The 17854-nt window shown below is 52.1% G+C and overlaps 1 protein-coding gene and 1 long non-coding RNA gene across 5 annotated transcripts in view; one reads left to right on the top strand and one right to left on the bottom strand.

Annotated features, from left to right (window-relative positions):
• Positions 1-17854, top strand: part of MED27 (mediator complex subunit 27) — a 259915-nt gene that overhangs the window by 176604 nt on the left and 65457 nt on the right. For all 4 annotated transcript variants that reach the window (XM_073805670.1, XM_073805673.1, XM_019920173.3 and 1 more), the window contains one exon: positions 2846-2887. In XM_073805670.1, the coding sequence (XP_073661771.1) occupies positions 2846-2887 (42 nt within the window). The remainder of the gene's footprint in view (positions 1-2845; positions 2888-17854) is intronic.
• On the bottom strand, positions 12609-17127 carry LOC117312698 (uncharacterized). The gene is made up of 2 exons (XR_012332241.1): positions 16872-17127; positions 12609-16381 (listed from the first exon to the last, which is right to left on the bottom strand). It is a non-coding gene; the product is annotated as an uncharacterized lncRNA (long non-coding RNA).

Below are 17854 nucleotides of genomic sequence, written 5' to 3'. Positions count from 1 at the left end.
AGACCTGTAAAACTTGTTCACTTTTTTATTCTCCAGGGGAGGGTGGGCAGACTTAAGCAGATGACCAAGTAGAAGTTTGTGGTTTTGAAAACTTGGGTGACCATGGAGAAATCCATCACCGTGGCTGGTTTATAGGACCCTCCCCCTATTGACACATCACCTGTTGACCTTGCAAGACGAAGCTACTAATAAATAAAAGCTTTAGACGTTGAAGTGCCTGGGAGGCTTGGGTTTTATTTGGAAGTGTTAACTTTAGATAATTTATAGTTTCATTGTGCTATTTTTTGAAATGAAGAGTTGATAACTTTCTGGTAAGCGGCCGTGATTTTCACTCGCTGCTGAAGGAATTCTAGTGGCGATGTTTGTCACGTCAGCAGGCCTGAAAGGTTTGTCACCTTGAGCTTTGCAAGACTGTCCCACCACCACTTTGAGCTGTGACAGCTTAGGGGCCACTGGGAGTCAGCATTCCCTCTGAATTCTAGGTACAGGGCCATCTGCCTCCCAGGTTAAGAGCTGGGCCTCTGGAGACACACCTGGTTTTGAATTCTCTACCACATGTTAACGATGTGATTTTGGACAAGCTGCTTAACGTCTTTGGGCCTCAGTTTCCTCACCTGTGAATTGGAAATAATTTTATCATTCTCGTGCGATCGCTGGGAGACTTTAGAAAGATGACGCAGGTGCAGTGCAGGCTGAACACGTGGCCATCTGCAGATGGTATCCGCCCTCTCCGGCTGTGCCGGAGATGCTGATGGGCATCGTAGTCAGCGTTCCTCTGCCTGCTGATTTTGGGGCATTCGGATTTTTCATTTCGGTGAGTGAACTTGACTGTCACTGTTATCACCAGTTCTTCCTGTGCATCAAGAGGACCTTTGATGTCTGACGTGTAACCTTAGAGCAGATGAATCTGTGCTGAAGCAGTTGGTCGTCTGTGGGGTTTGTTTCCATTTTATCTGAAAAGAGACCATATTCCCACCCCTAAAATACTCATTCTAATCCCCAGAGTCCCACAGGCTGCTCCTAAGACTGCAGATTCAGCCCCAGTTACCATAAGGTTGGCTTTTCCATTTTAAGATCTTTCTAATGCTTGCCCAGAGTACTGGGGGATGCTTAGTTTCTTTTCCCTGACACTGTAGTTCAGCATAATTTCTCGTTCATGGGGCTGAAAGTTTGTAGCTTCCAGAACGCTCCTTTTTGAATATTGCAGCCAGCAAAAAATTGGTAGCCACGCCCTCCTTTGTAGCAAATAAGCAGAAGCTAGTGAACATTCACTTGCCTCAGTCCCGGCTCCCTGAAATGAATTTCTGAACTCTTCCTGCTGGCCCTGAGGAGAGGCAGGGCACTAACTCTAGAGCACCTGCTTAAATGGCTTTCTTTGGCATAAATCTAGCAGAAAACCAAGTACAGGCTGCCTGCTCCGCCTTCACAGCAAAAGGGGAAGCCACTGTCATCGGATCCCTTTCTCACCCCTGTGCGCCTGGGAAGCAGGGCGTATTGTCTAGCGTCCTTCTATCCCAGGTGGTCAGAACTGGTCCCTAGGGTCCTGAATAATGTATTTCAACGCCTTCAAAAAGAGCAACACCCTCACTTGGAGTGAGCGCTGTGTGTTTTCAGAAGCCACAGTCAGGCTAGAGAGTCCATCTCTTAACTAACCCTGTGCGTATTTCTGTCTGGATGATTTTTTTATTTAAAACATTTTGCAGATACTGAAGGTTTTTTTATATGTATGTAATTTTCTCTTTTAAATTAAAGCGAACTTTTCACTCTATATGCAGATTCTTCCTTTTCTCTTTTTCCATGGCCCTGTGTTTATGTCAGCCTGTGTATGATGTGAACAGGCAGGAAGGATAAACAGCAGAGAACTTCAGAAGAAGCCGCTGTGGGCTGAAAATGGAAAGAGAACTCTATTGCTTCAGATATTGATGTGACTTTTCCAATAATTTAGATGTAGAATCTTTGGCATCTCGCTGTCATCTTGGCAGTGATTGGGTGAAACGAAAAGATACAAAAAGTTGTTCTTATCCCTTCCACAATGTCTGAATAGTCTTTAAATGCTACATTTGTTAAGCCCTGGGCTAAACCGCGGCACTAAGATCATGATAGAAACCTGACTTATCCTCCCAAATGTGACCCGCTGCCCAACAGTTTTCTTCAGCCAAATTGATAGTGTAGGGAATTAACTTCCTATGTTTCTTTTGAGGTTTTCTTCCGAGTTATCTGGAGGTAACATGTCACTGTTTTCCTCCACGCATGCCTGTAACATGCTAGGTCCTGTGCCAGGACAACGTAAACAAAAGAAGTAAAAGCTTCAGTTAGTTTTAAGAGCTGTGAAGATTTTTAATTTTTGAAAGAATAAAGAGAAGCAAGACAACAGGTATGGGAATATTGTAGAGTAACTGGGAGATGCCTCTCTGACAAGGTGATGTTGGAGCCAAAGGAAGTGAAGGAGGAGCCATGGGAGGGTTTGTGGGAAAAGCAGTCCAGGCGAAGAGCACAGCAGGTGCAAAGGTCCTGAGGCAGGACTGACCTTGGCATGTTGGGTGACGCAAGAGAACCGTGGCAGGGGTCAAAGTTAGAGAAGTGAACGAGGGGCTCAGCTCACGGGGCTGCGGACGCAGCAAGTGCCTCAGGTTGACTTCTTATACCTCTTCGTATAGTCTTCTCAAATCACCACAGGTTGATAAAGAGGAAATTCAGCCTCGACATTTAGGATCCTTTCAACCCCAAGATTCTGTTTTTCTATAATCATGTTTTTTTTTCAAGCTTAATAACAGTAGTTACGATATCATTTCTTGGAGTCCAGAGTTCTAAAATTGATGCCGATATTTTATCTCTCCCCCCGCAGCTCGATATATGGTCCAAATCCAACTATCAAGTATTCCAGAAGGTAAGTTGTACTTTTTGCTTCTTCCTCGGGAGGCGCTAAGGGAAATATGAATACTTCGAGGTGTAAACATTGGTCTTAAATCAGAGGCTTTTTAAAAAGTGAGAAGAGCCAGACACAAAAGGCTGCTCACTGTATGATTCCATTTATGTCATGTTCTGGAAAAGAAAACATCAGGGACAGAAATCATATCAGTGGTTGCCAGGGGTTAGGAGTGAGGGAAGGAGATTGTCCCCAAAGAGCTATAAGGGAACATGTTTGGGTAATGAAAATATTGTGTCTTAATTACGGTGATGACACAACTGTATGTTTCAAAACTCATGGAACGAACTATATGCCCACAAAGGGCAAATTTTACTGTATATAAATTATGCCTTTAAAAAAAAATCAGAGGCTTTTGAGTTGCTTCAGACTCAACCCACAGTTTTTAAATTCAGTTTCTCACAGCCCTGTAATCTACACGGGTGCCTTAAGGGTGAGGATGGGCTGAGGAATGAGGGCTGGCCCTACCCCACCCCCACTCTGTATTACAGTGGCATCTTTTTCAGCTGTTGGGCTTCCCCAAGAAATACTTTCTGGGAAATGTCAGAAAAAAATGAAATGTGACCAGAGAAAGTCCATTTCCCAGCTCCCAGTGGTGGAAGGGCCCCTTCCCTGGCCCAGCTCAATACTTCTGAAGGCTTCTGAAGAGGCTTCTGAAGGCTTCTCCCATGGCCCTCAGGCCAGGTCCCCTGCAGGGCACCAGCCACTTTCTTCTGTGCTCTCCGTCCTCTGTGTCCGCTTCCATCCAGCAGTGCAAATAATAGAGTTGGTTGTAAATCCACTCATTGCCTCCTCACGTTCAACAGCGATTATTTATTGAGCCCCTTTGCCGTGGGCAGGCACTATGCTAGGTGCTAGGAATACAGGGGAAACAAGACAAACAAGGAAGCAGAATCAATAAGAGAACTCCAGGTCATTACCGGGGGCTGTGGTCGAGGACAGGAGGGACCTCCTTCGCATCAGGGTGGTCTCAGGAGGGCTTTATGCAGCAAAATTTAAACTGAGTCGGGAAGCAGGAGAAGGAGCCAGCCACGCGAAAGGCCACGGGAAGAGGGTCCCAGACAGTGGAAGCAGCAGCCCTGAAAGCTGCTGTGGAGGAGGGACTTGCACGGTCCAGCACCGCTGGGACCCGTGCGATGGGAGCTGGCAGAGGGCGGCGGGGAAGGCACACGAGGCAGGGCCGGCCCTGCAGGTGCCTTTAGGTGCCGGTGCAGAATTTGGATTTTACTGTCAATTCAGTGAGAAGCCAGTGGAGGGATTAGTGTGGAGGAAGGATGCGATTTTGAAAGCTGGGCCCGAGTTATCCCCACTTGAGTAAAAACTGTGTCCAGGGTGTGCCGGGTAGCTTAGCATAGGGTGGTGGGTTTTTTGCAGTTGAGGTGAAATTCATATACATAACCATTTTAAAGTGAACAATTCCATAGCTCTTAGACTTCCACATTGTTGTGCAGCCACCACCTCTATCCAGTTCCAAAACGTTGTCATCACCCAAAAGGAAAGCCCATCCGCATTCAGCAGTGAGCACTGGGCTTCTGTATCAAAGGAGCTAACGGACCAGCCCGCTATTGGCGTCTAATGTACCTCAACTCGCGTTGCTCCCTGGGCCCCTTTACAGTGAAAGGGGGAAGCAAAGGACAGATGTCCAGGGTTGGGGAGCGGTCTGAGGCGTAACACCACACACTTAGGGAGCCTACGTAAGCATGAAAATGTCACGATCTTATCACAGTTAAATGCAGTGTGCTACCGTGGGTTAGATTCTGAACCAGAAAGAACATATTAATGGAAAAACCGGTGAAATCCAAATAAAGTGTGGACTTGAGTCAATAATAAGTAACCAACGCTGGTTTCTTAGTTGTGATGAACGTACCCAATAATGAAAGATGCTAACAGTGGGGCAAGCGGGTGAGGGGTATATGGGAACTATGTGTACCATGTTTGCAACTTTTCTGTAAATCTGAAACTAATCCGAAACTTAAAATTCATTTCAAAAAGAGAATCATAGTGTTGGCTCTTCTGACAGCCCCAGTCCTTCACCCAGCTGGGCAACTTAGATGCAGAAAGGAAAAAACAGCCTCCCTCCCTGGGCCAGAGCCTAAGGGAAAGAAGTACATGGTCACGGGCTTCACTGGTGGTGCAGTAGTTGGGAGTGTGCCTGCCAGTGCAAGGGACATGGGTTCGAGCCCTAGTCCAGGAAGATCCCACATGCCACGGAGCAACTAAGCCCGTGCGCCACAACTGCTGAGGCTGCGCTCTAGAGCCCGTAAGCCACAACTACTGAGCCCACGAGCCACAACTACTGAAGCCTGCGCTCCGCAGCAAGAGAAGCCACTGCGATGAGAAGCCCGAGCACCGCAACGGAGAGTAGCCCCCACTCGCCGCAACTAGAGAAAGCCCACGCGCAGCAATGAAGACCCAACGCAGCCCCCACCCAAAAAAAAAGTGCATAGTCACGTGTGGGCTTTAGTGTAGGCAACGATGTTTTAACCTTGGCCTTCTTATCTAGGTGACCATAGCCAAGGCCTTTACCTGTTCAGCTTGCATAAAGCCTTGGCCTTAGTTGCTAACTTAGTCCCTGCTGACAGCTCTTATTTTCCCCCAGCAGCTGTGGCTGAAAAGCATTCTGAGGAGAAAGAGCACTGCTCGTATCTGCATCTTGTTTCGCTTTCCCAGTGAAGAAGAACGTTAACACAGTTTTGGTTTGTTTTTTTTTTAACCTGGTTTATCTTAGTGTCCTCTGTGGTATTTCAGTGAGTTACTCTCTGGCTCCACAACAAGCGGGCAATGACTTCGGAGGCCCCGGGCATCGCAGACCCATAACCTGGGATTTTAACAATGTCCAATTTCCATTCAGGCTTGCCTTGGCAAATATAGTTTTTAATGTTCTGTGTAGTATTAAGTATTTTTGAATGCAAGCAGAAAGTTTATTAGGAAGTTGTAAAATGTGTGAAACACAGATTTGGTGAAGCTTAGATTTGGAGAGAAAGTGCTGTATTTTTATTCTGCCGCCCCTAAAAATAACCTGCCAAGCACTCTTTATATTTGTTTAAAACTACAAACGCGCAGCGCAGCAGCGTTTAAACGCACAGCGCAGTAGCGTTTAAACACGCAGCGCAGCGGCGTTTAAAATTTGATATTGGTTAGTTGGGGAGATTTAGGAGCACCCGCCAGTTCCCTCCTCATAGTTTATGTAACATGTCTGAAGCAGTAAAAATGGATGAATTTGTAGAGATGGGAATGTTATCTCAACTGGTGAATGGCATGTTATCCGTATTTACGCAGAGCCCTTTCTGAGGTTCCTTTGTCATCCCTCCCCTCACCTATTTTTTAACTAAATGGACTTGACCTCTGAGACTGACCTGTACTAGATTAAAGAACCATAATTTGGAGACAGGAGGTAGTGCTTTCTGATGAGAACAAAAGGCTGCTAATGTTGAGGTTCTTTTCCTTTTTCAGGGGCAGGTAAGAATTAGTGGATTACAGAGTCCGTGCTCGTCCCTACTGAAACGTTGTCCATTTGCTGTCAAAGTAAGGAATATATTGGAAAATAACGTAGTACAGAATTCAGTTTCATCCTTTATCAGTAAAGCTTTCCAGCTAATCATCGTTGCCTCGCAGGGGCTTGGGATCTTGTTCTTGCGGAAGATGTTGGTAAAGAAGATGAGGAATGTGGAACGTGGGATCACGATGGGGGGGTGACCTCACTGGGCTTATTTCATTGTGTTAGTTTCAGGCCATGTTGTGGGTCAGAGGGCCGCCCTCCCTATTCCACAGCCAGACTGAAAGCAAAGCTGGCACCGCCGTGTTCCTTGCAGATTCTGAAGGCCTGGTCCAGTTGACAGGATGCTGTTTAACATTTCAAACTCAAAATGCCAAAAGAAAAGATTAGGTGGCAACATTTCCAAACTCTGCTTTTTAGTATCAGCTTTTGCTTAGAATTCTATTTTCTTCCTGTCCACCCACTTAAATTTGAGGTGTCCTGATTGATGTTGCTCGTAGCATTTCCCAGAAAGACACTGCTTGAGAGCACAGTGGTAAACGTTCCCTTCTGCCCGTCATCAGCCTGCTTACACCCATCCAAGTAACCCGGCCGGGGGAGGCTCAGTTGTCAACCTGACCCAGAAAGACTCAACCTGGAACAGGAGTAAAAGTGATTGGGGAAGTACAAGGTCAAGGAGGATCCTTGGTCACCGATAAGAGGTCATTTCTCGGGCAGGAAACAGTTCCCAAGTGTCCTAACCGTGTGGGTAGACGCCGGAACTGTGCCCCAGCCCCAACTCTGAGGTGGGGACACTAGCAGCCACCGTGGCTCTGTGAGCAGCGCGGGGGCAGCTGTCTGCCCGCGTTGCTCTGCTGTAGGTAGGGCCCCAGCGCTTCCTTTCCTTGGCGCTCATTATGCGGTTGCAGTTGCTGTGTGTTGTGTGTGTTTTCCTGCCCACAAGTAGCAACGGTGGCCGCCGCAGAGAGAGGCCTGATGGGAAGGCGGGAAGCCCCCCCAGGTCTCTCCCTCAAGGTGACAAAGCTGGGGGTGGGAGGGGACACTGCCTCGCAGAGCCAAGCCAAGCTTACACTCGCCTTTTTATTTCTGGAAAATAGCACCAGGCGCTGAGAGGATGGAAACACGCGCCTGTCAGATTCTCCTCGGGCTGTGCCTGGCTCCCCAGGTTAAAGACAAGCACACGAGGTCCCGTGGCAGATCCTACCGCATGACGCTAAACGTGACCTGCGTTTTGTCTGTGACGGGGACTGTCAGCAATTAGCCCCCTTCCCCGGCGGTGGAGGGCTGGGGACAGCTGGCCGTGGAGCCGCGGCTGCCGACAGGCTCCCGTCATTTACCGCGGTGTCCCGGAGGCTCTCTGCACTCGGTCCTAGGGCAAAGGAGCTTTTTATAGCCGGCAAGCCTCCCGCAGAGCAGATTCAGAGAATGGAACTTCGGAATAGGGGGCACCGTCTGAAAGGGCAGAATCACAAAGAGCCGGGAACGGTTTCAAGCGTGTTCGTATTTTTCTGACATTTAAACTCTGCAGGGGCGCTCACTGTTTTGATCTTTAACCTCCTAACTTCAAAACAGTGGGCATTTTCATCCAGTAACTTAGGAAGAGCGAGAGCAACTCTGCAGCTACTTTTACTGCGTTAAATCTTGGCAGGGAGGCCAGAAAGAGCTGGAGTGTGTGTGTGCAGCCCCAGGTGGGCAGGTGGGGACGAGAGAGATGGTGTCGGAGGGACTGGCACCTGCGTCGCAGCTCTTTCACTTGGAGGCAAAGCACAAAAGTCATAGCCGCAGATGTCCGGTTCTTCGTCCACAGTCATTATTCTAGAGGCAGCAGAGGCAAAAGTAACCCTTTCGGTCCCGTGCAGAGCTTAGCCGTGGACAGGTGATGGATAATGTTCTGAGCAGGCCGCCACTGCTTCTTCATTCCTGTGTTCGCTCCTTCGTTCATTTTTTCGCTCCCTCGTTCACGCTTCGATACAAACACTGGCCTCTGTGGGGCAGACTTTATCAAGCGGCCACCCAGTGCTTGTCAATAGACAAGATTGTGTGAACCCTAGAAGGACCAGTTCTCTGAAATGTTGGAGACACTGAGTACCTGGCTTAAATTGAGTGCCTGCCCAAATAGTGTGTGGCAGACCTAACTTGTTACTCGTTCCAGGCCCCGGGAAGGGGGGCTGTCCCCACGTGGCTGAGTGTCTGTACCTGCTCTAGCGTCGCACGTCACCAGAGGGACTCAGTCAACAGGCGTTCAGTTCTTCTCAATCTCATGCTCTAGAACATCTCAGATTTCTTCCTCCCAGCTCACTTCCATTTCCTTCCAGAAGCCCCTCTTCCAACAGCACGGATAAGGCCCCGGAGGAGGCTGTGGTTGTGGTGAGAGCCCGAAGGCAGCGGGCCACATCTCTGTCCTCGCCCTTGGCGGTTGCCCTGCCCAGGTGAGGCCGTCGGCAGAGGCCCCCGCGCCTAGAGGGGCCCCCTCAGCCTCCAAAAGGGGGTCGCATGTCGTAGGAGGGCCCTTTGCTTTTTCTGGATCCCGTTGCTCTCGTGGTCCCCTTTTCTCTCAAACGCTGTCCAACTTCCTCCAAGAGGAGAGCTTGCGTACGATGGACCGTATATGGTGGCCTTGGCGTCCTGTTTCTGTGTGTTCTGTTGCTGCCTCACACGTGTGTCTTGGCAGCCCCAATCGGAAAGCCGAGGGAGCAACTTTGACCGGTGGCAGGGCCGGGGGGCAGCTTCACGAAGGAAGAGAGGTTCCCGTCCGTGGTCTCAGTGGCGGGGCGGGGCGTGCGCGGGTGGCAACTCTGCAGGAGCCAAGCATTGGGCTGTGGACAAGCTTCGGGACAGGAGAGGCGACGGACAGTTCCAGGGTTATCCCGGAGGGCAGCCCCTTCCTAACCTGAGAGCCGGACCACACTGACCGGGCTGGGTCCGCAGAAGGAAGAGGGGAGGGGACGTTGTGAAGGGTTAGCCCAGGTCCCTGGGAGCTGAGAAGGGCGGGGGTCACTCCACTCACGCTGCAGCTCAAGAGCCTTTATCACCACCTTGTCTCCTAAGGGTCGCGTTTGAAGATTCACAAGCTCCGAAACCCGGGGTAGATTTGATCACTTGTTTTCCCCTTATGATACCCCAGCACCTTCCCTCTGCAGGGCTCCCTCTACCGCTGCTGAGGGTGGTGATGACCGAGAGCCCACGCCCCAGTTTGACGGTGAGAGTGGAGCCGGAACGCCCACGCGCCCGCCGCGGGAAGCGGTCTGTGGTTCTCTGCCGTTAGGGAGGCGCAGAGCACTTGCCTTCATCTCGCAGCTTCTTTCTTCCTGAGGGGTTTGCCTGAGACTCGTGTGCCCCAGGTCAGAACCCAGCAGTCGCTTCTGGGAAGCCCGGCCTCCTGCCCTCCCGGGCCCCTTCCCACCACCCCACAGGCCGCCCGCCGCTGAGGGCACCTTCCTGGCAGCATGTCTGTCTGCCCCCCCCGTGAGACCCAGCGCCCTCCCTTCCCCCGTCCTGGCCGGCCTCCTGTCGCGTTCCCCCCAGTGAGCCGTCTGGCAGTGGCTGGGAGCTGGGCTGTCCCGTGTTCAGACCCCAGCTGACCACTGCTCTCCGTGTGGCCTCACTTGCCTCAGTTCCCTCATCTGTAAACAGAGATCATAAGAGTACCTGCCTCACGGAATTGGCGCCCCACGTTAACACCTGGGAGAGGCACAGCTGCCTCTGGAGGACCCGCCCAGCCTGCTCTCAAGGGTCCTGGGAGTTGAGGGGCTTCCCTTTGGGGCCTCAGTGACATCTTGGCTGGGACTTTGAAGAGGGTTGGGTTGGAACCCCTCACACCAAACAGAAACTCCTTTATGGAGGCCCTGTTCTGTGCCACAGGCCATGTTCTGCACTTTACAGACGAGCATCATCCTTCTCAGACAGAGCTGGATCTCAGAGCTGTGGCAGGGGCTTGAAGCAGGATGGAGCAGCAGTGTCTCTCTCCCCCTCCCCAGTTCCAACCCAGACAGCCCTGCCCTGGTCTCATCCCGAGCGGCACTGCCAGGCTCCGGTGGACAGTTCTAAGCCCTTCAGAGCCCATGCAAATGACTCCTTCATCAGCAGAGAAGGAAGTATTGATCCTGTCTTAAGTAAATCCCTAGTCCCCCTGGACCGTGGTGCTTCCTCCCTGGGCCTCTCAGCCTGCCGAACCCGTGGCACACAAATCCAGGGTACAGATTAGAGACTCCAGCTGCATAATAAAAGCTAAAGCCCCATGCTTCCGCTCTCCTGGACTCTTTTCCCAGTTTTAGAAGCCAGTCTCTGCACTGCTCCCCATTGCCCCCAGCACTTTCAGGACTGGCTTCATAGCCTTCAATTTTGAAATAACCGTGGTTCCTCTTTTTATGAAATGAGCACTTCTGGGGCTGTTTTAAATATTCTTCATAAAACCAGTGCTCATCCTGGGAGCAGCTTTGCTGGCAGGGTTGCTGTCTCTTTAAACATTTAACACACTAGGTTCACATCTTTGACTCCCAGACCCACAAAGAATTTTCTCCTTTGGAGAGATTCCTAGTGTCCCTCTCGTCAAGGGTGAGTCTGTCTTTGGCAAACCCCGGGGTAGAGCCCCAAACTCGTGGATTGATCTCCTTGTATAGCATTAGAGCATACCCAGCAGATGAAAGTTTATTTATATTTCTTGGACTCGCAGGACCAGCATGTGTGCGACTAAGTGACAAATGTTTGGCTTTGCTGCCTGTTAGTTTGCGCTCCAGAGTCCCTTTGAAACCCACCGAGATGGGAAGAGGTTCCCAAGAATAGTGCTGTGCTGATCGTCTCCCTGGTTCTGAGCTCTTGGTAACTGGCCCAGAAATTGAGGACTCCGTGACATCACGTCAGGGCAGCAGGTGGAGGGGGGCAGGAACCTGGTGCCCCTGCCCCCTGCTGGGATTAGCGCGTCCTTTTTAAAAGAACAAAGGGCTTTCACTTGACGCTGGTTGGCCTGAGGGTGGAGCTGGGCACTGAGGTACCCTCGGGGCGGGGCTGTGCAGGCAGGCCCTGCAGTGGTGTCCACGGAAAACCTAGACCTTGAGGCGCCCAGTGATCGCAGCCTCGTGCTCTTTTACCAAGGGCCAGCGGGGGGAGTGATGCGGCCAGGGTCACCCAGATAATTGGTGATGGACCTAGGACTGTACCCCGGCCTCCCGACGGCTCCGGGTCTTCTTTCCCTTTTGTTCACATTAATACAGGCCAGAGAGAAGCTCCTCTTCATAGTATGTGGAAGCAGGTATCGACTGGAGGAGAGCCAGATCTGGGTGTCTACCAGACTTCTCTTTTAAATAAGCAACTTCTAAACACTTGTACTTAACTTTTCCTATTTATTAACCTTGCGGGACATACTTTTAATAGGCAGAGGCCCCAGCTCTCCTAGCTCAGCCAGGGAGGGCTTGGGCTTCGTGGGCTGCGTGCTGGCAGGTAAGATGATGTACTCAGTGCCGTTAGTCCGTTGCATTGGGAAGAGCGCCACCTAGCTGCTGGAGCCAGTGTCCAGGCTCAGCTCCCACCCCGCGCTGTGTGGCTGCAGTCCTGCCCCCTGGTGGTGGGAAGTGGGCAGAGACCTGCAGCGGCCCGTTCACCTGTGGTTCCCCAACACTGCTGACATCAGAATCCCCCGGGGGAGCTTTTTAACAGCACAGGTCCTGGCCCCCAGCCTAGACAGCCTTCCAGAAGCTGGGAGGTGGTGCCCGGCAGCCCGCCTCCAGAGTCTGTACGCCTCACCTCTGCTGCACTGCAAGCTCTCCCCTCCAGCCTGGAAGCCCGCACAGAGTCAGGACGATGCCTACAACCTTAGTGGACTCAGGAATCCCCGAGGACAGTCCCTGGGCCACCAAGAAATACAACACATTGTTGCTTTTTAAAAGAGGAAACTGCTGGGGGATGATAATATATTAGGAGAGTTTTGGTCCCATCCCTGCGTCTCACTGATCCTCTCTGTGTACCACCACTCTGTCCTTTGTTCTTCCCTTGTGGATAAGGAACAGAGTCTGTCTGGCCGCCATAAAACCCAGGCTCTAAGGGGCTGACCTTCAGCAGAAAATAGTCTTGCTGGACTTGAAGCCGTTCTCTTTGCCCTCACAGCTCAAGGAGGGCCCAGGTGGGAAGAAGAGTGGGCTCTGTATGCCAAAGCCATCACTGCAACAGCGGGATTTCCCCCTTTTCTTAGCACCCCCCCCCCCCCCCCCCCCCCGCTTAGCCGCTTAGGCTGTACTTTTGATTTTCCTTGAGTAGTATGCCTGCCCACCTGACTTAACACTGCCGGCTTTCATTTGCCCCGTTTCCTCCTGTCATTCTGCAAGGCAGGGAGACTCATTCAGTCTTGAGATCTTCTTGAGGGTCCTGTGTCGGGATTTATTCAGGGTAGGTGCTGGGTTCAGGGTAGGTGGTTGAGTAAGATGGGCAGAAGCTTTTGGTAGTGAGGCAGAGGGACAGCTGTGTACGTGGTAAGAGCTGAGGTGTAAGCGAACGGACTTGGGACTGAGTCCCACCTCTGCCCTAAGAGTCTTGCGGTCCGTTCCCTAGTAGGGAGGAGATGGCCTCATGTGCCACCTTCCCACACACTCCCACAGCCTCTGTCCCCCGAAGGCCTAGGGCCCTGCTCTGCTGCTTGGCTTGGGCAGGTCACTTAACCTCCCTGTGACTTTGCTCCCTCGCTTGGAGTGGAAGTTGTCTTCCATTTGTAGTGCCATCACAAGGTTGTGGGGATGGTGAGGAAAAGACAGGATGACTCCCATCTGGTGGGTGTTTGCCATTTGTCAAGCACTTTCCCTGCACTGACCCATTTAATCGTTGTCCAAGGTCACCCGGCTCTTGAGTGACTGCGGATCTGTGCAGTCTGGCCCCAAAGCCCAGGCTCCTCCCTGGGCCGCGTGGTGTAGACCAGCCCTCGCTCAGAGCTGGTGCTCAGTAGACGTCGACTTGGAAACCTGCCGTTAGTGCAGGCGGTTCCATTAGGGTTCAGCTAAAATAACTCCTGACCTCCGAAGGACCCTCTAGGCGCCAGAAGCTCTTTGCACACAGTATGGTGGAGGAGTTTTGGGGACGTGTTTTGACTGGAGTCGTCTTCTTCAGTGTGTTGACCGGCAGCTGTTCCAAGGTCTCTTGAAAGATTCCTTTCTCCCTTTCTGAGCTGGGTTCCCCATCAGTTTGGGTGCTGGAAGACCTTCTTTCTCTGCCTCTTTGAGCCTGGGGGAGAGGGAATTTCAGTAAGCCCTGGTTGGTGGAGGAGAAAACTGAAAGTAAGGTTCATAAAGCAAAGTGGGTGTGTTGGCAGCAATAGAAATGCCGCCCTCCTTTAAGTAAATAAGTCACCTGCAGTCCAGCCTCGGGACGGGGTTGAGGGGGAGGAGGTGCCCACCCCAGACGAAGCCAGAGCATCTGCAGTTTTTCTTTGCCTTGAGATGAAACGGGACATTTCTTGGCGAAGTCCCCAGTGTCTGCGTACTCCTTGGAGTCGCCCTGTTTTTCCGTGCGCGTCCTCTTCCCGCCCTTGCTGGTTTCAGCACAGTCTCTGCCCCCGGCGTCTCCCCCGCACCCCACTCCTCTTTGCCGCATCCCCTGTCTCCCTGGCTGATTGTTACTTTCATGTCTTCTCCTCCCTCTTTCCTTGGGTTCGCCATCTGCTTTGATCTTTTCGGAGCTCTTTTCAAACCAGCACTCACTGGTGGATGAATGGCCTCCCTTTCTCGGGAGCATTAGTGCCCTTCTGTGGCCTCAGCCGCCAGACAGGGTGGCTTTCATCTCCCAGGGGAATCTCATTAGCTCGGCATCACAATGGGACCCGAACCGCGGCCAGACTGGTCCAGAGTCGATTTAAATTAGTTAATAGCAATTTTTTGTTGTTGCCCCAGGCCTGTTTTTTCCCACATCTGGGATGCTGAGCAAAAAAAACAACTTTGTTGTTGAAAAGCAGGAAACAAAAAAATATTGAAGGTGGAATGCTTTGACAAAAAGGAAGATCATTGCAGGTGAATTTCTCCAACATCTGACAACCATGTCTTACCTGCTGCTTTGGAGTTCAGCCACGGGAACCTGAAAACCAGTCGGGAACCTGAAAACCAGTCGGGGAAGTTTGGGAGGGAGGGAGGGAAAACGTAAGAGCAAATTAGCTTTGTTTCCTTCTATTAAAATTGGTGATGGGAAGTTGAAGAAACTAAACGATCATGTCGGCACTAGAAAAAGCTGCCACCATTTGGCAATTAAGAGAATATACTGGGCCTTTTGAAGAAAGAGGCTGAATTTGGCCAGATTGCCCGCCCAGTAATGTACAAACTGATTCCGTGCCCTGCCTGGGAGCCAGATGCCAAAACAGAGCTTTGGTGCGCGACTCCAGCCGCTTCTGGAGAAGGACGTTTTCTAGTTAATTCAGTGTTTTCTGCTCTTAGAAGCCTGTTACCCACCAGCCACATTTGCAGGTCTAACCTGCGCCTGGTGGTGGGCCTCTGGCTTGCCTTAGACTTTTGGGCTGGGAGGTGATGGGCAGATGACACCGGGGCCCCTGGGACGTGTGCCTTTATCAGCAAACTGGAGAGCTGGCCAGGGTGTCTTAGGAGGGAGGCGGTGTAGGCTGGGGCCTGCAGGGTCTGGGCCCACGTACCCATTGCCGCTCGCCAGCTGTGTGGCCCGGGGCATCTTCCCAAGCTCTGTAAGTCCCCATTTCCTCGTCTCTAAAATGGACGCAGGGGAGCACCCGCCTCAGCTATGGTGGGGATTGAATGAGCGGGACACAGACATCATACGTGTAAGGTCGGATCTTAACAAACGGCACCGCGAAACAGAGGAAAGCTTCAAGTGAGCTTTATGAGGGAGCGCTCCCGGGCGAGGTGCACTGGTCCGAGAGAAAGGGGCCAGAGAAGTCGCGCCCAGTCCTGGATGAGGGGGATTTCTATTGGGGTAAAAGCAGAAGGCGGCTTGCAAGGGGAGGGGGGGTTGCTATACAGGGTAATTCCTTATTTGGTGAGGATACAGCAGGGCCAGGTGTTGGTTGGTCTGTTGTGGGGCGTAAGCCCATTTTCCCTTCCCGTCAGCCCCATTGTTTTCTGGGCAGGAAGTTAGAGTCTCTTGTTGATTCCCAGAACAGGTGAGGTCGTTATGTCCCAGTGCCTCTCCTACCTCATACTGGTCGATGTTTTCTCTTACCCCCAGGCCTCCTTTCACCCGGGCCATCGGACCTTACAGTAAGCTCTCATTAATGTGGCTCCCCACAGGTTAATAAAATTACCCCGCAGTCCTGAAAGAGCACCTGTCAGAAGGAAGGAAAACCCTACCAGTCCACCGCCACCCACTGCGAAAATATTTCATTTTGAAAATACTTCACCACTACCAGCCCAGCCCCTCCTTCCACAGCGCCATTATGAAGTTTGGGTAGTGTGGTTCACTGTGACTCATGAGAAAGACAAGCTCTCCTTTGGGTTTGTAGTCCTTTGTGTCGTGCCCCAGAATGAAGTGCCTTTTCCCTGTAGGGCCCAGAATCCTCAGCCCCCTGAGCGGCCTGCGGCCCCTCCGCCGCAGCAGGGCCAGGCCTGGGGTCTGTTGGAAGTGCCCCGTCTCAGCTCCGCCCCACACCTACCTGCGTAATTCACAGCTGCTCGGTAGCAGGACCCCCAGGGGATCTGGGTGCCAAGTAACAGTTGCATCTTTCTGCATTTTAGCATCGCTGAGAATAGCTGGGGAGGCCGGCTTGATTTCTGGGCCCCAACCCAGAGATTCCGATTCCAGGTCTACACTGGGGCCCAAGAACTCACATTTCCAGCACGTTCTTAGGTGATGCTGCTGCTACTGGTCCGTGAACCACATGTCGCGCGGCCCCGTTCTGGAGGCTTCCTAGGTCGCAGCTTGGACTTGTGTGTGCCGCCGCTTACAGGACCCTCGGACCTGGCAAAGGCCGTGGCTCATCTTTTAGACGGGAAATGAATAATCCAAGGAGGGTGCAGTATTTCGGTCTGAAGAGGAGAGAGAAGGCTGCTGTAACAAACAGACCTCATAGTTTTTCTTGTTCAAACAATAAAAGTTTACTTCTTGCTCCCACCATACACCCATCCCGAGCTGTCGGAGGGCTGGGCTCCGCTTCACGGAGGCTCTGCCGCCCTGCAGGTGCACCGTCTGAGGGTGTGGCTCCCAGCACTGCAGGGGGAGGGGGGTCTTGGAGGGTCCACATCTGCTCTCCACCATCTCCTGTGGAAGTAGCACACGCCCCTTCCACTTCCTGATGCTTCGGTCAGAACTAGCCCCGTGGCCCAACTCCAGGAGAGACCAGAAAGTTCCCCCGTGCCAGGAAGGAGGGAAGAACCGGCCAGTGAACCCCAGCAACTCCCAGCAGATGGAAGGTCAAGGTTCCCAGCAGAGTAAGGGTAGACCAGGGTCCAGCGTCCTTAGCTCCTGTCTCCCACTCTCCACCCCACTAAGGCCCTTGTCTCCGTCCCCAAACCTCACATGAGCCAGTCTCCCTGGACGTCTCAGAGACAGAAGGGATCATCTGTTCAGTCAACACACGACTTGAAAACCTCTGTGTCAGGCACTAGGCAGACATGGTGTCCGGCCTCTCAGAGTTCACAGCCAAGTTAGGGAAACTGACACTAAACCCAAACTGCAAAAAAAAATAATAATTATACAAGCTCAGTTGTCAGGAATGCTATGAAAGACAAGGTCTGAGTAAAGGGACATGACCCGGTCAGGAAGCACAAGGATCTAGGCCAGGCCCAGAAAGAGGAAGAGGAGCCAAGCAGGGGGAGGGGAGAGGAGGAGGGAGGGGAGGAGGGGAAGGGGAGGGGAGGAGGGAGGGGAGGAGGTGGAGCACAGGGAGGGGAGGGGAGGGGGGGAGGAGGGAGGGGAGGGGATGGGAGGAAGGAGGTGAGGGGAGGAGGGAGGGGAGGGGAGGAGGGGAAGGGGAGGGGAGGGGGGAGGGGAGGAAAAAGGAGGGGAGAGGAAGAGGGAGGGGAGGGGAGGGAGGGGAGGAGGTGGAGCACAGGGAGCTGAAACATTCTCAGAAGTGGGAGGGGGAAGGGAGAGGAGGCCGGACCAGGTCCTGCACGTCTGCACTTTTGGGTTCTACCCTGAGTGCACTCATGCTCTGAAAGGGTTTTCAGTGGGGAAGTGACGTAGTTAGATTTATAGCTTAGTGGTAATAATCGCTAATATTTACTGAACAGCGTGCACACGTTATTTTATTTAATCCTCACCATTACCCCAGGTGCTGGGTAATGTTTGTTATTATCCCGCTGTTCCAGATGGGAAAACTGCAGCTAAGAAAGATGAAGTGACTTGCCCAAGGTGGCGTTGCTGGAAGAGGCGGAGCCAGAGTTTACACCTCCAGAGCCACAGACTTGACCCCTTGCCACAGAACACCCCCTCTGGGTGCCACAGCCAGAGGAAACCAGTTGGGGCTCTTCTGGTCATCCCGACAGGAAGAGGCGGAA

Source organism: Tursiops truncatus, chromosome 6 (genome assembly GCF_011762595.2).
Source record: "Tursiops truncatus isolate mTurTru1 chromosome 6, mTurTru1.mat.Y, whole genome shotgun sequence".
NCBI classification, from domain to species: Eukaryota; Metazoa; Chordata; class Mammalia; order Artiodactyla; family Delphinidae; genus Tursiops; species Tursiops truncatus.
The sequence above is the reverse complement of the archived record's forward strand: the minus strand, read 5'-3'. Positions and strand labels throughout refer to the sequence as shown.